The sequence below is a fragment of the Sminthopsis crassicaudata genome, chromosome 1, assembly GCF_048593235.1.
Source record: "Sminthopsis crassicaudata isolate SCR6 chromosome 1, ASM4859323v1, whole genome shotgun sequence".
Lineage (NCBI taxonomy): Eukaryota > Metazoa > Chordata > Mammalia > Dasyuromorphia > Dasyuridae > Sminthopsis > Sminthopsis crassicaudata.
This window is the reverse complement of record NC_133617.1, coordinates 48,584,023-48,599,390: the sequence shown is the minus strand read 5'-3', so window position 1 is coordinate 48,599,390 and position 15,368 is coordinate 48,584,023. Positions and strand designations below refer to the sequence as shown.

Sequence of the window (15,368 nt, the reverse complement as noted above, 5' to 3'; positions counted from 1 at the left end):
TTAGAGCCTCACTCCTGTGCCAACCAATCCCCTTTTTCAGACACAGGATTCTCAAGCAGAAGCCCAGATGCTATAGGTACGGGTCATGCATCCCTTGCGAGAGGAGAGGACCTGGAGCCCACAAGCCTGCCTGTGGTTGCCTCCTCCATGGGAACCTCCACATTCAGGAACCCAGCAGTGGCCATGCCTATAGAGACAGCTACTGGCTCATCCTCTACTCCGGTCTCCAGCTTCCCTGTGGGCTCTGCCTCAGGGAGCCCAGACCTGGACACCACGAAGGCCTCTGTGTCCTCTCCAGTGGCAGAACACCCCGAATATTTGGAGACTTCTTCCACTGTGACCGTGGTCACTGGCTCCCTGCCACAGGCTCCTACACCGGGGAAGCCACAGGCGGTTCCAGGCTCTGGCGCTCCCCTCCCCTCCAGCTCCAAAGGGACAGTTTCCCCCCTTTCCACCACGGCCAGCCCTGGTGCAGACACCAGAGCAGCAAGGGACCCTGAGAGCACCAAGCCTGCAGAGCGTCCTGCAGGGAGCTCCTTCCCTCCCGAGTTCTCTGCTTCAGGGCAAACAAGCGGCCACACACTTTCCCCTGCTTCTTCCCACTCAGGCTCCTCTAGCCGAGGCACAAAGAGGGCCCCTATATCCATCCCAATGCACATGGGGACTTCCAGCATGGCAGGGAGGCTGGAAAGTGAGACAGGACCTGAAGCCAGCTCAGCTGGGCTGCCCTTCACTGGCCCGAGTCATTCGTCTTCCCCTGAGGCAGGAGGAGCAGTCACAAGAACAGCCGCCATGGTGGGGAGGACAGGGTCCTCCTTGTCCAGCATTGTCCCTGCATCCCCAGCGGGCTCAGGAACCCCAATCACTCCTGGAGAGCCAAGCCCTTTCACAGGGATCCTGGAGACGACCTGGCCTGAGACAAGGACATCCCCTTTCTCTCCTGGTGTTAGTCACATGGGCCACAGCACGGGCTCTGCCCCCACTCGGCTCCTCCCTTCGGCATCAATGGCCTCTGGGATTCCTGTTGGCATGACTGGGGAGACGGCTTTGGGGACCCCCACGCCTGAGGAGGGGGCCAGTTCTGCAGCTTCTCTTGCAAGCTTCCTGCCCACCGGGGGCACACAGAGCAGCGCTTGGAGGGGGTCCTCACCCTTCCTCCTGCATGAGCCCAGTCCAGCAGGCTCTGAGTCCACGGTAGATTTCTCCAGCTCCCGGCTTTCTGCACAGACTTCCACATTGAGACATGTCCCTAGTGCAACCACAAGGCCCAGCACCAACACACGAGGTTTTCCCGCCTGGGACCCGAGCCCCAGTGTGCCTGTGACGGTTGGTGGGGCCGAGACCACCTCCCAGCTGGGGCTCAGGACTGTAGCTGGAGCTTCTGCTCCTAGTGAGCCTCCTGCTCATCCTGGGGAAGGTGCAACGGTTTCATGGTTTTCTGGCCCGGCTGAAGGCACCATGGGGGTGCTAAGCACCAGCCTGGGTTGGCTCTGGACTCCCACACCCACCAGCCCTGAAGCCCCCTCAGAGCCCAGCACCATGGGGGATGTTGGGAGTTCTGCTGTCCCAGGTACTGAAAGCACAAAGCTGGCTCCCAGCAGCCAGAGCCCAGGGAGAAGGGCCACCCCTCCTGCCTCAGCTTCACCTGTGGAGATCCCAACCCGGGAAGGGGGGGCCAGTGCAGCTGCCTCAGTGACTGCCTCCTTGCCTGTAGGTTCCACACTCTCAGACCCTGGCAGTGGAGCCCCAGGTCCAGCTTCCCTGGCTGTTAGCTCCCTGGGGAAGGGGACCAGAGCCCACGAGCTGTCAGCCACAGCCTCAGAGATCACCTCCCTTCTTTCCTTGACCACTGCCCCAATGGAAGGTTCCACCAGGGATGTCCCAGCTGCTGTGACAAGAGTGGGCACTGAAGGGAGACTGAGTCAGGAGCCCCGTACCAGCTCAGGAGACATCCCAGTCTCCCCTGGGGACACTGTCGCCACCAGGACAAGCCGGCTTCTGCAGGAGGTTTCCTTGGGGCCAAGTACAGAAGCCCCACGTGTCACTGACCTGCCAGCAATGACGGAGACCACATCCCCATTGGCCCCCGGGCCGGCTGCAGGAGCCAGCTCAGCTTCTCCTCCTGCTCTGGGCACACGGCTCCGCCCTTCTGCCACATCCCCCATGACCACCTCAGAGCCCAGTGCAGCATCTTGGGCCGGGACCGCTTCTTTGAGCCCCACCAGCTTCATGCCAGAGATTTCAAGTAATGGGCTGGCCACCCATGCAGACAGAGCTGTGTCCACCTTCTCAGAGAATGTCAGTGAGGAAACAGCTTCCACTTCGGCTGCTCCAGTGGTCACAGCAACAGGGTCCCTGGGGTCTGCAGAGCAGAAGTCCCGCCCCCCGCGCCCTGGTCTGTCCACCACGGAGGAGTGGAGTGTGTCCAGTCTCAGCCCTCCCCTGACCAGCGTTTCCATCACCTCAGCTGCTAGCTCCCAGTCCCCTTCCTCTGGCTCTGGGAGCAGCCCCCCAAGGGCACCACACACCAGAACCTTGGCCAGCTCCTCGTCCCCAGGGACCAGCCTTGTGTCTGTCCAGTCCTCAGAGGCCACAGCGACTACTACTGACCTATCACACTCCAGCCCAGGTTCCTCGGCTGCATTCATGCCCTCCACAGCAGGCACCAAGAGCTCTGCACCTGGCATCGCCCCATCCTCTGGGTCCCCTGTGAACTTTCCCACCACCACTGGGGCAGAGAGGAACACCAGAGGGAGAACAACAGGGCCTTTCATACCATCGACAAAAGACATGGAGCCCCTGTGGACAACTGTCTATTCTCACTCAGGGACCAGTGTCTCAGCAGACGTCTCTTCCCCATTGGGTACAGTATGGGTTTCAGTCACTGGTGTTTCCACCTCAGCCCTGTCCCCATGTGAGCATGACCTTTGTTTTCCCCCTTGTAGAAAATCCACTTGGAGTGGGGAGGGGGCTGGTCGATCCTTCCTGCTCAAGGGGAGGGGAGCAGCCATTTGATTTGAGGACCCCAGGTACGTCTTTTTCTGGCTCTTGAGAGTTCTGCCTTCCAGTGGTAACTTTTGATCTGCTTCTGGAGGATGAGGACAGTTGTGTGTTCTTTGTGCTGATGTGCCTCTTGCCCTCTGGGAGAAATTGTCTGCTCTCCTTGAGGTCAGCTGGCTTGTGAAGGAGGTAGAATGGACTTGGGGAGGGGGGGGCACCTCAGCCAGTATCTGGAAGGGAAGGTGTGATCCTTGTCAGGCATAGTGAAGATCCATTGGATAGTCAGTATGTCCTTAGGTTCTTTTCCAGTTGCCTCATTCCTGACAGGTTTTGGATTCTCTGGTAGGGGATGAGGTCCCTCAGTGCGTGCTGGCAGGCGATTGACTGACATGCCCTTTTTCCAGGAATTGGAGAGAGCCTAAGTCCCAGTACCCAGAGAGCAGATCTCCCCTCGCCTGCAGGACCCAGATCTCCTGCTAGCGAGCCCACAGTGTCCACCATGCCAGCCACTGCTGCAGGTAAGAGAGACTCAGCCCTCTGCTTACAAAGGGGACAAACCTCCTCCTCTATTCAGTTTCCTGCTTTGGGGGTATTCTGCATCTCAGGGACATTTGTGGGGCTCGTCTCGGTTCTTGGATATTGCGTGCCATTATGCTTGTGTCTTCCTTGCCTTCTTGGGGGAAGTCTTTACCTTTTTCTCTTTTTCTTTGGGATTGCACACCAGGCCTGCTTCTTTTAGAGGATGGAAAGTAAGCAGAGTTTGATTTCTCCTGTGCCTTTCTGAGACATTTCTAGTAGAGTTCTTGACTATAGATAAATAGTTGGCATTTGTGCCCTGGACAAGCCAAAGAGTAAGATTGTAGGAGGGGGACTGGGCAATGGTGAATGATACATATGAAAAACGTCTCAGGAAAGGCTTAGAGAGAGTCTCTTGAACTGACTCTAGCAATGTGCTCCAGCATCAGCCTTGCACCAGGGGTCACAGTCTACTTGAGGAAGCAATGATGAAAATGATTCTCCTGGAGGAGGGTCCAAGGCAAGGCTGGGAGGGAGACCGAATAGTGGAGTCTGGAGTTTAGAGAGGGGAGCATCTGTCCTCATTGAGAGGAACCTTGGATGGAGGCCACCACAGTGACTGTGAGGGTCATTCACAGGTTGCCCAGTAGAGCCTCACTCCTGTGCCAACCAATCCCCTCTTTCAGACCCAGGATTCTTGAGCAGAAGCCCAGCAAGAGGAGAGGACCCGGAGCCCACCAGCCTGCCTGTGGTTGCCTCCTCCACGGGAACCTCCACATTCAGGAGCCCAGCAGTGCCTGGGCCTGTAGAGACAACTTCTGGCTCAGCCTCTGCTCAGGCCTCCAGCTTTCCTGTGGGCTCTGCCTCAGGGAGCCCAGACCTGGACACCACCAAAGCCCCCATGTCCTCTCCGGTGGCAGAAGACTCCGAGTCCTTGGAGACTTCTGCCACTGTGACCGTGGTCACTGGCTCCCTGCCACAGGCTCCTATATCGGGGAAGCCACAGGCGGTTCCAGGCTCTGGCGCTCCCCTCCCCTCCAGCTCCGAAGGGACACTTTCCCCCCTTTCTACCACAGCCAGCCCTAGTGCAGACACCAGAGCAGCAAGGGACCCTGAGAGCACCAAGCCTGCAGAGCGTCCTGCAGGGAGCTCCTTCCCTCCCGAGTTCTCTGCTTCAGGGCAAACAAGCGGCCACACTCTTTCCCTGGCTCCTTCTCCCCCAGGCTCCTCTAGCCTCATCACAGAGAGGGTCCCCATAGCTGTCCCAATGCACACGGGGACTTCCAGAATGTCAGGGAGGCTGGAAAGTGAGACAGCGCCTGAAGCCAGCTCAGCTGGGCCGCCCTTCACTGGCCTGAGTCATTCGTCTTCCCCTGAGGCAGGAGGAGCAGCCAGAACAGCCGCCATGGCAGGGAGCACAGGGTCCTCCATGTCCAGCATTGTCCCTGCATACTCAGCGGGCTCAGGAACCTCCATCACTCCTGGAGAGCCCAGCCCTTCCATGGGGACCCTGGAGACCACCCGGCCTGAGATAAGGACATCCCCTTTCTCTCCTGGTGCGGGTCACATGGGCCACAGCACAGGCTCTCTTCCCACTCGGCTCCTCCCGTCAGCAACAATGGCCTCTGGGATTCCTGTTGGCATGACTGGGGCATCGGCTTTGGGGACCCCCACGCCTGAGGAGGGGGCCAGTTCTGCAGCTTCTCTTGCAAGCTTCCCTCCCAACGGGGCCACACAGAGCAGCACCAGGGGACAGTCCTCCCCCTTCCTCCTGCATGAGCCCAGTCCAGCAGGTTCTGAGTCCACAGTAGATTTCTCCAGCTCCCGGCTTTCTGCACAGACTTCCACACTGAGACATGTCCCTGATGCAACTACAGAGCTCAGCACTGACACATCAGGTCTTCCCTCCTGGGACCCGAGCCCCAGTGTGCCTGTGACAGTCAGTGGGGCCGAGGCCTCCTCCCAGCTGGGGCTCAGGGCTGTAGCTGGAGCCTCTGCTCCTAGTGAGCCTCCTGCTCATCCTGGGGAAGGTGCAACGGTCTCATGGTTTTCTGGCCCGGCTGAAGGCACCATGGGGGTGCTAAGCACCAGCCTGGGTTGGCTCTGGACTCCCACACCCACCAGCCCTGAAGCCCCCTCAGAGCCCAGCACCATGGGGGATGTTGGGAGTTCTGCTGTCCCAGGTACTGAAAGCACAAAGCTGGCTCCCAGCAGCCAGAGCCCAGGGAGAAGGGCCACCCCTCCTGCCTCAGCTTCACCTGTGGAGATCCCAACCCGGGAAGGGGGGGCCAGTGCAGCTGCCTCAGTGACTGCCTCCTTGCCTGTAGGTTCCACACTCTCAGACCCTGGCAGTGGAGCCCCAGGTCCAGCTTCCCTGGCTGTTAGCTCTATGGGAGATGGGAGCAGAGCCCACGAGCTGTCAGCCACGGCCTCAGAGATCACCTCCCTTCTTTCCTTGACCACTGCCCCAATGGAAGGTTCCACTAGGGATGTCCCAGCTGTGACAAGAGAGGGCACCGAAGGGAGACTGAGTCAGGAGCCCCGTACCAGCTCAGGAGACATCACACTCTCCTCTGGGGACACTGCTGACACAAGCCGGCTTCTGCAGGAGGTTTCCCTTGGGCCAAGTACAGAAGTCCCACGTGTCACTGACCTGCCAGCAATGACGGAGACCACATCCCCATTGGCCCCCGGGCCGGCTGCAGGAGCCAGCTCAGCTTCTCCTCCTGCACTGGGCACACGGCTCAGCCCTTCTGCCACATCCCCCATGACCACCTCAGAGCCCAGTGCAGCATCTTGGGCCGGGACCGCTTCTTTGAGCCCCACCAGCTTCATGCCAGAGATCTCAAGGTCTGGGCTGGCCACCCATGCAGACAGAGCTGTGTCCACCTTCTCAGAGAATGTCAGTGAGGAAACAGCTTCCGCTTCGGCTCCTCCAGTGGTCACGGCAACAGGGTCCCTGGGGTCTGCAGAGCAGAAGTCCCGCCCCCCGCGCCCTGGTCTGTCCTCCATGGAGGAGTGGAGTGGGCCCAGTCTCAGCCCTCCCTTGACCAGCGTTTCCATCACCTCAGCTCCTAGCTCCCAGTCCCCTTCCTCTGGCTCTGGGAGCAGCCCCCCAACGGCACCAGACACCAGCCTTGCCAATGCTCTGGACAGCATCTCGTCTCCAGGATCCAGGCTTGTGTCAATTCAGTCCTCAGAGGCCTCAGTGACTACTCCTGGTCTGTTACAGTCCATCCCAGATTCCTTGGCTGCGTTAATGCCCTCCACAGCAGGGACCAAGACCTCTGCACCTGGTATGTCCCCATCCTCTGGGTCCCCTGTGACCTTTCCCACTACCACTGAGGCAGAGAAGATCACCAAAGGGAGAACAACAGAGCCGTTCACAACATCAACAAGAGACATGGAGCTCCCGTTGACATCTCTCCCTTCATACTCAGGGATCAGCCTGACAGTGGACGTCCCTTCCCCATCGGGTACTGTCTGGATTTCAGGTCCTGGTGCTTTAAGCTCAGCCCCCTCCTTGCATGAGCATGACCTTCCACTTTGTGGAGGATCCATTTGGAGTTGGGAGGGGGGAGGTTGATTCCTTTCTGCCCTATGGGGGGAAGTAACAATTTGCATTGAGGTCCCCAGGTATGTTGTCTTCTTTTAGTTCCTCCTCTTGAGTGATTCCTCCCCCTTGAGAGCTCTGCCTTCTGGTGTCACTTTTGATCTGCCTCTGGAGACTGAAGGCAGTCCTGTATTCTTCGTGCTGAAGTGCCCCTTGCCCTCTGGGAGGAAATTGCCTCTTCTCATTGAGGTCAGCTGACTTGTGAAAGAGGTAGAATGGATTTGGGAGTGTCTGGAAGGGAAGAAGTGATCCTTGCAAGGCACAGTGAAGATCCATTGAAGCCTCAGCAGGCCCTCAGAGCCTTTCTTCCTGACAGGTCTCAGAGGTGCCTGACCTAGGGCACATGGTTCCTCAATGTTTGTTGGTGGGGGATTGACTGACTTGTCTTTTTTACAGGAATTGGAGAGAGCCTAAGTCCCAGTACCCAGGGAGCAGACCTCCCCTCTCCTGCAGGTCCCGGATCTCCTGCTAGTGACCCCATGGTGCCCACCATGCCAGCCACTGTAGCAGGTAAGAAAGCCTCAGTCCTCTGCTTACACTGGCTATAATCCTCCTCCTTTGCTCAGTTTCCTGCTTTGGGGGCATTCAACATCTCAGGAACATTTGTAAGGTTCTCTGTTCTTAGAGATTGTGCGCCATTATGCTTTTGTCTTTTTTGCCTTCTTTATAGGAAGTCTTTTACCTTTTTTTTCTGTTTCTTTGGGATTGCATATCAGGGCTGCTTCCTTCTGGTGATGGAGGTGAAGCAGAGTTTGGTTTCTCCAGTGCTTTTCTAAGGCATTTTGAGGAAAGGGCTTGGCGATAAATAGATAGCCTTTGCCAGTCTGCACTGGATAAACCAGAGAGAGATTGTAGGAAGAGGTCTGGGCAGCTGAGAGTTGAATGAGGACAAATGGAAAAGGTCTCAGGACAGGCTTAGAGACAGAGTCTCTCCCCATCTGTAGCAGTGTGTGCCAGTGTCAGACTTCTTCTCGGGCTCACAGTCTCCTTGAGGAAGCAGTGATGAAAGTGCTTCTCCTGAAGGAGGGGCCATGGTGAGCCCGGGCAGGAGAATGAATATTGGAGCCTGGAATTCGGAGAGGGGAGCGTCTGTCCTTCTCATTGAGAGAAACCTTGAATGGAGGTCACGAGGGTGACTGTGAGGGTCATTCACAGCTAGCCCACTAGAGCCTCACTCTTGTGCCAACCAATCCCCTCTTTCAGACACAGGATTCTCGAGCAGAAGCCCGGATGCCGTAGGGATGGGGCCTGCATCCCTTGCGATAGGAGAGGACCTGGAGCCCACCAGCCTGCCTGTGGTTGCCTCCTCCATGGGAACCTCCACATTTGGGAGCCCAGCATTGACTGGGCCTGTAGAGACAACTTCTGGCTCAGCCTCTGCTCAGGCCTCCAGCTTTCCTGTGGGCTCTGCCTCAGGGAGCCCAGACCTGGACACCATCAAGGCCTCCGTGCCCTCTCCAGTGGCAGAAGACTCTGAGTCCTTGGAGACTTCTGCCACTGTGACCGTGGTCACTGGCTCCCTGCCACAGGCTCCTACACCAGGCAAGCCGCAGGCGGTTCCAGGCTCTGTTGCTCCCCTGCTCTCCAGCTCTGAAGGGACAATTTCCTCCTTTACCACCACAGCAAGCCCTAGAGCAGAAACCACAGCAGCAAGGGACCCTGAGAGCACCAAGCCTGCAGAGTGTCCTGCAGGGAGCTCCTTTCCTCCTGAGTTCTCTGCTTCAGGGCAAACAAGCGGCCACACTCTTTCCCTGGCTCCTTCTCCCCCAGGCTCCTCTAGCCCCATCACAGAAAGGGTTCCCATATCCATCCCAATGCACACGGACAGTTCCAGCATGGCAGGGAGGACGGACAGTGAGACGGGGCCTGAAGCCAGCTCAGCTGGGCCACCCTTCACAATTCTGAATCATTGGTCCTCCCCTGAGGCTGGAGGAACAGCCATGGGTACAGTCTCCATGGTGGGAAGCACAGGGTCCTCCTTGTCCAGCCTTGTCCCTGCATCCCCAGCGGGCTCAGGAACCTCCTTTACTCCTGGAGAGCCCAGCCCTTCCCTGGGGTCCCTGGAAACCTCCTGGCCTGATTCAAGGACCTCCCCTTTCTCTCCTGGTGCGGGTCACATGGGCCACAGTACGGGCTCTCCCCCCACTCGGCTCCTCCCATCAGCATCAATGGCCTCTGGGATTCCTGTTGGCATGACTGGGGCATCGGCTTTGGGGACCCCCACGCCTGAGGAGGGGGCCAGTTCTGCAGCTTCTCTTGCAAGCTTCCCTCCCAACGGGGCCACACAGAGCAGCACCAGGGGACAGTCCTCCCCCTTCCTCCTGCATGAGCCCAGTCCAGCAGGTTCTGAGTCCACGGTAGATTTCTCCAGCTCCCGGCTTTCTGCACAGACTTCCACACTGAGACACGTCCCTGATGCAACTACAGAGCTCAGCACCGTCACACCAGGTCTTCCCTCCTGGGACCCGAGCCCCAGTGTGCCTGTGACGGTCGGTGGGGCCGAGACCTCCTCCCAGCTGGGGCTCAGGGCTGTAGCTGGAGCCTCTGCTCCTAGTGAGCCTCCTGCTCATCCTGGGGAAGGTGCAACGGTCTCATGGTTTTCTAGCCCAGCTGAAGGCACCATGGGGGTGCTAAGCACCAGCCTGGGTTGGCTCTGGACTCCCACACCCACCAGCCCTGAAGCCCCCTCAGAGCCCAGCACCATGGGGGATGTTGGGAGTTCTGCTGTCCCAGGTACTGAAAGCACAAAGCTGGCTCCCAGCAGCCAGAGCCCAGGGAGAAGGGCCACCCCTCCTGCCTCAGCTTCACCTGTGGAGATCCCAACCTGGGAAGGGGGGACCAGAACAGCTGCCTCAGTGACTGCCTCCTTGCCTGTAGGTTCCACACTCTCAGACCCTGGCAGTGGAGCCCCAGGTCCAGCTTCCCTGGCTGTTAGCTCCATGGGAGATGGGAGCAGAGCCCACGAGCTGTCAGCCACGGCCTCAGAGATCACCTCCCTTCTTTCCTTGACCACTGCCCCAGTGGAAGGTTCCACCAGGGATGTCCCAGCTGCTGTGACAAGAGAGGGCACCAAAGGGAGACTGAGTCAGGAGCCCCGTACCAGCTCAGGAGACATCACACTCTCCTCTGGGGACACTGCTGACACAAGCCAGCTTCTGCAGGAGGTTTCCCTTGGGCCAAGTACAGAAGCCCCACGTGTCACTGACCTGCCAGCAATGACGGAGACCACATCCCCATTGGCCCCCGGGCCGGCTGCAGGAACCAGCTCAGCTTCTCCTCCTGCTCTGGGCACACGGCTCAGCCCTTCTGCCACATCCCCCATGACCACCTCAGAGCCCAGTGCAGCATCTTGGGCCGGGACCGCTTCTTTGAGACCCACCAGCTTCATGCCAGAGATCTCAAGGTCTGGGCTGGTCACCCATGCAGACAGAGCTGTGTCCACCTTCTCAGAGAATGTCAGCGAAGAAACATCTTCCACTTCGGCTGCTCCAGTGGTCACGGCAACAGGGTCCCTGGGGTCTGCAGAGCAGAAGTCCCGCCCCCCGCGCCCTGGTCTGTCCACCACGGAGGAGTGGAGTGTGTCCAGTCTCAGCCCTCCCCTGACCAGCGTTTCCATCACCTCAGCTGCTAGCTCCCAGTCCCCTTCCTCTGGCTCTGGGAGCAGCCCCCCAAGGGCACCACACACCAGAACCTTGGCCAGCTCCTCGTCCCCAGGGACCAGCCTTGTGTCTGTCCAGTCCTCAGAGGCCACAGCGACTACTACTGACCTATCACACTCCAGCCCAGGTTCCTCGGCTGCATTCATGCCCTCCACAGCAGGGACCAAGAGCTCTGCACCTGGCATCGCCCCATCCTCTGGGTCCCCTGTGACCTTTCCCACCACCACTGAGGCAGAGAACACCACCAAAGGGGGAAAAACAGAGCCGTTCACAACATGGACAAGAGACATGGAGCCCCCGTTGACATCTCTCCCTTCACACTCAGGGATCAGCCTGACAGTGGACGTCCCTTCCCCATCGGGTACTGTCTGGGTTTCAGTCCCTGGTGCTTTGAGCTCAGCCCCGTCCCCACATGAGCATGACCTTACCTCCTCCTTCCCCTTTGTGGAGGATTCATTTGGAGTGGGGAGGGGGGAGGTTCCTCCCTTTCTGCTCTATGGTGCCACTTGTGATGAAGAACCGAGGTATGTCTTGTTCTGGCAGTTCCTCCTCTTGAAAGATTCCTCCCCCTTGAGTACTCTCCCTCCTAGTGGTAACTTTGGTTCTTCCCCTGGTGGATGAGGGCAGCCTTGTGAGCTTTGTCAGATGGAATTGCTCAATTGCTCCTTGTTCTCTGTGAGGAAATTGCCTCTTCTCATTGAGGTCAGCTGGCTTGTGAAGGAGGTAGAATGGATTTGGGGAGTGTCTGGAAGGGAAGGCGTGATCCTTGCAATGCATAGTGAAGACCCATCAAAGCCTCAGCAGGCCCTCAGAGTCTTTCTTGCTAACAGGTCTCAGAGGTGCCTGAGCTAGGGGACGTGGTCCCTCAATGCTTGTTGGTGGGGAATTGACTGACTTGCTCTTTTCCAGGAATCGGAGAGAGCCTAAGTTCCAGTACCCAGAGCGCAGATTCTGTAGGTCCCAGATCTCCTGCTAGTGAGCCCATAGTACCCACCTCGCCAGCCACTGTGGCAGGTAAGAACTCAGCCCTCTGCTTACAATGGGGGACAATCATCCTCTTCTATTCAGTTTTCTGCTTTGGGGGTATTCTGCATCTCGGGGACATATGTGGGGTTCTTCTCAGTTCTTAGAGACTGCGTGCCGTTATGCTTGCATCTTCCTTGCCTTCTCTGTGGGAAGACTTTGCCTCTTTATTTCTCTGCGATTGCAAATCAGGCCTGTTTCCTTTGGGAGGATAGACTGGGTGCAGAAGGTTGTCTGGGATTGTCTTTCCCAAGGTGTTTTGAGGAAAGAGCTGGGCCATAAACAGAGGGCATTTGCAGGTTTGGCTTATCCCTGGACAAAACAAAAAGGGAGAATATGTGGGAGGAGTTCTGGGCAGCTGAGAGATGAATCGGGACATAATGAAAAGGTCTCAGCAACAGCTTAGAGTCTCTCCCCATTGGTAGCAGTGTGCACCAGTGTGAAACTTGTACTTGGAATGACAGTCTCCTTGAGGAAGCAGTGATGAAAGTGCTTCTCCTGGAGGAGGGGCCATGGCGAGCCTGGGTGGGAGAATGAATAGTGGAGTCTGGAGTTTGGAGAGGGAAGCATCTGTCCTTCCCACTGAGAGGAACCTTGAATGGAGGCCACCAGGGTGACTGTGAGGGTCATTCGCATCTAGCCTTCTAGAGCCTCACTCCTGTGCCAACCAATCCCCTCTTTCAGACCCAGGATTCTTGAGCAGAAGCCCAGCGAGAGGAGAGGACCCGGAGCCCACCAGCCTGCCTGTGGTTGCCTCCTCCACGGGAACCTCCACATTCAGGAGCCCAGCAGTGCCTGGGCCTGTAGAGACAACTTCTGGCTCAGCCTCTGCTCAGGCCTCCAGCTTTCCTGTGGGCTCTGCCTCAGGGAGCCCAGACCTGGACACCACCAAAGCCCCCATGTCCTCTCCAGTGGCAGAAGACTCCGAGTCCTTGGAGACTTCTGCCACTGTGACCGTGGTCACTGGCTCCCTGCCACAGGCTCCTACACCGGGGAAGCCACAGGCGGTTCCAGGCTCTGGCGCTCCCCTCCCCTCCAGCTCCAAAGGGACACTTTCCCCCCTTTCCATCACGGCCAGTCCTAGTGCAGACACCACAGCAGCAAGGGACCCTGAGAGCACCAAGCCTGCAGAGCGTCCTGCAGGGAGCTCCTTCCCTCCCGAGTTCTCTTCTTCAGGGCAAACAAGCGGCCACACACTTTCCCCTGCTTCTTCCCACTCAGGCTCCTCTAGCCGAGGCACAGAGAGGGCCCCTATATCCATCCCAATGCACATGGGGACTTCCAACATGGCAGGGAGGCCACAAAGTGAGACAGCGCCTGAAGCCAGCTCAGCTGGGCCGCCCTTCACTGGCCTGAGTCATTTGTCTTCCCCTGAGGCAGGAGGAGCAGCCAGAACAGCCGCCATGACAGGGAGCACAGGGTCCTCCTTGTCCAGCCTTGTCCCTGCATCCCCAGCGGGCTCAGGAACCCCAATCACTCCTGGAGAGCCAAGCCCTTCCACGGAGACCCTGGAGACCACCCGGCCTGATTCAAGGACCTCCCCTTTCTCTCCTGGTGCGGGTCACATGGGCCACAGCACAGGCTCTCTTCCCACTCGGCTCCTCCCGTCAGCAACAATGGCCTCTGGGATTCCTGTTGGCATGACTGGGGCATCGGCTTTGGGGACCCCCACGCCTGAGGAGGGGGCCAGTTCTGCAGCTTCTCTTGCAAGCTTCCCTCCCAACAGGGCCACACAGAGCAGCACCAGGGGACAGTCCTCCCCCTTCCTCCTGCATGAGCCCAGTCCAGCAGGTTCTGAGTCCACAGTAGATTTCTCCAGCTCCCGGCTTTCTGCACAGACTTCCACACTGAGACACATCCCTGATGCAACTACAGAGCTCAGCACTGACACATCAGGTCTTCCCTCCTGGGACCTGAGCCCCAGTGTGCCTGTGACGGTCGGTGGGGCCGAGACCTCCTCCCAGCTGGGGCTCAGGACTGTAGCTGGAGCCTCTGCTCCTAGTGAGCCTCCTGCTCATCCTGGGGAAGGTGCAACGGTCTCATGGTTTTCTAGCCCAGCTGAAGGCACCATGGGGGTGCTAAGCACCAGCCTGGGTTGGCTCTGGACTCCCACACCCACCAGCCCTGAAGCCCCCTCAGAGCCCAGCACCATGGGGGATGTTGGGAGTTCTGCTGTCCCAGGTACTGAAAGCACAAAGCTGGCTCCCAGCAGCCAGAGCCCAGGGAGAAGGGCCACCCCTCCTGCCTCAGCTTCACCTGTGGAGATCCCAACCCGGGAAGGGGGAGCCAGTGCAGCTGCCTCAGTGACTGCCTCCTTGCCTGTAGGTTCCACACTCTCAGACCCTGGCAGTGGAGCCCCAGGTCCAGCTTCCCTGGCTGTTAGCTCCATGGGGGATGGGAGCAGAGCCCACGAGCTGTCAGCCACGGCCTCAGAGATCACCTCCCTTCATTCCTTGACCACTGCCCCAATGGAAGGTTCCACCAGGGATGTCCCAGCTGTGACAAGAGAGGGCACCGAAGGGAGACTGAGTCAGGAGCCCCGTACAAGCTCAGGAGACATCCCAGTCTCCCCTGGGGACACTGCTGCCACAAGCCAGTATCTGCAGGAGGTTTCCCTTGGGCCAAGTACAGAAGCCCCACGTGTCACTGACCTGCCAGCAATGACGGAGACCACATCCCCATTGGCCCCCGGGCCGGCTGCAGGAACCAGCTCAGCTTCTCCTCCTGCTCTGGGCACACGGCTCAGCCCTTCTGCCACATCCCCCATGACCACCTCAGAGCCCAGTGCAGCATCTTGGGCCGGGACCGCTTCTTTGAGCCCCACCAGCTTCATGCCAGAGATCTCAAGGTCTGGGCTGGCCACCCATGCAGACAGAGCTGTGTCCACCTTCTCAGAGAATGTCAGTGAGGAAACAGCTTCCACTTCGGCTGCTCCAGTGGTCACAGCAACAGGGTCCCTGGGGTCTGCAGAGCAGAAGTCCCGCCCCCCGCGCCCTGGTCTGTCCTCCACGGAGGAGTGGAGTGGGCCCAGTCTCAGCCCTCCCCTGACCAGCGTTTCCATCACCTCAGCTGCTAGCTCCCAGTCCCCTTCCTCTGGCTCTGGGAGCAGCCCCCCAAGGGCACCACACACCAGAACCTTGGCCAGCTCCTCATCCCCAGGGACCAGCCTTGTGTCTGTCCAGTCCTCAGAGAGCACAGCAGTGACTACTGACCTATCACACTCCAGCCCAGGTTCCTCGGCTGCATTCATGCCCTCCACAGCAGGCACCAAGAGCTCTGCACCTGGCATCGCCCCATCCTCTGGGTCCCCTGTGAACTTTCCCACCACCTATGAGGCAGAGACGAGCAACAGAGCGGAAACAACAGGGGCAGTCACACCATATTTAGGAGATATGGAGCCCCTATGGACAAGTGTCTCTTCGCACTCAGGGACTGGTCTTCCAGCAGATGTTTCTTCCCCATCGGGTACAGTATGGGTTTCCGTCGCTGGTGTTTCCAGCTCAGTCCTGTCCCATGTGAGCATGATCTCTGTCTTCCCCCTTGTGGAGGATCCATTT

At 58.6% G+C, this 15,368-nt stretch overlaps 1 protein-coding gene across 1 annotated transcript in view; it reads left to right on the top strand.

The window, feature by feature from the left end:
• The window catches only part of MUC16 (mucin 16, cell surface associated), a gene marked incomplete in the record, with an annotated part of 203,838 nt that overhangs the window by 40,206 nt on the left and 148,264 nt on the right, over window positions 1-15,368 (top strand). The window contains 7 exon segments of the mRNA XM_074301797.1: window positions 41-2,863; window positions 3,405-3,518; window positions 4,203-7,010; window positions 7,526-7,639; window positions 8,333-11,149; window positions 11,698-11,802; window positions 12,496-15,276. Of these exon segments, the coding sequence (XP_074157898.1) occupies window positions 41-2,863; window positions 3,405-3,518; window positions 4,203-7,010; window positions 7,526-7,639; window positions 8,333-11,149; window positions 11,698-11,802; window positions 12,496-15,276 (11,562 nt within the window).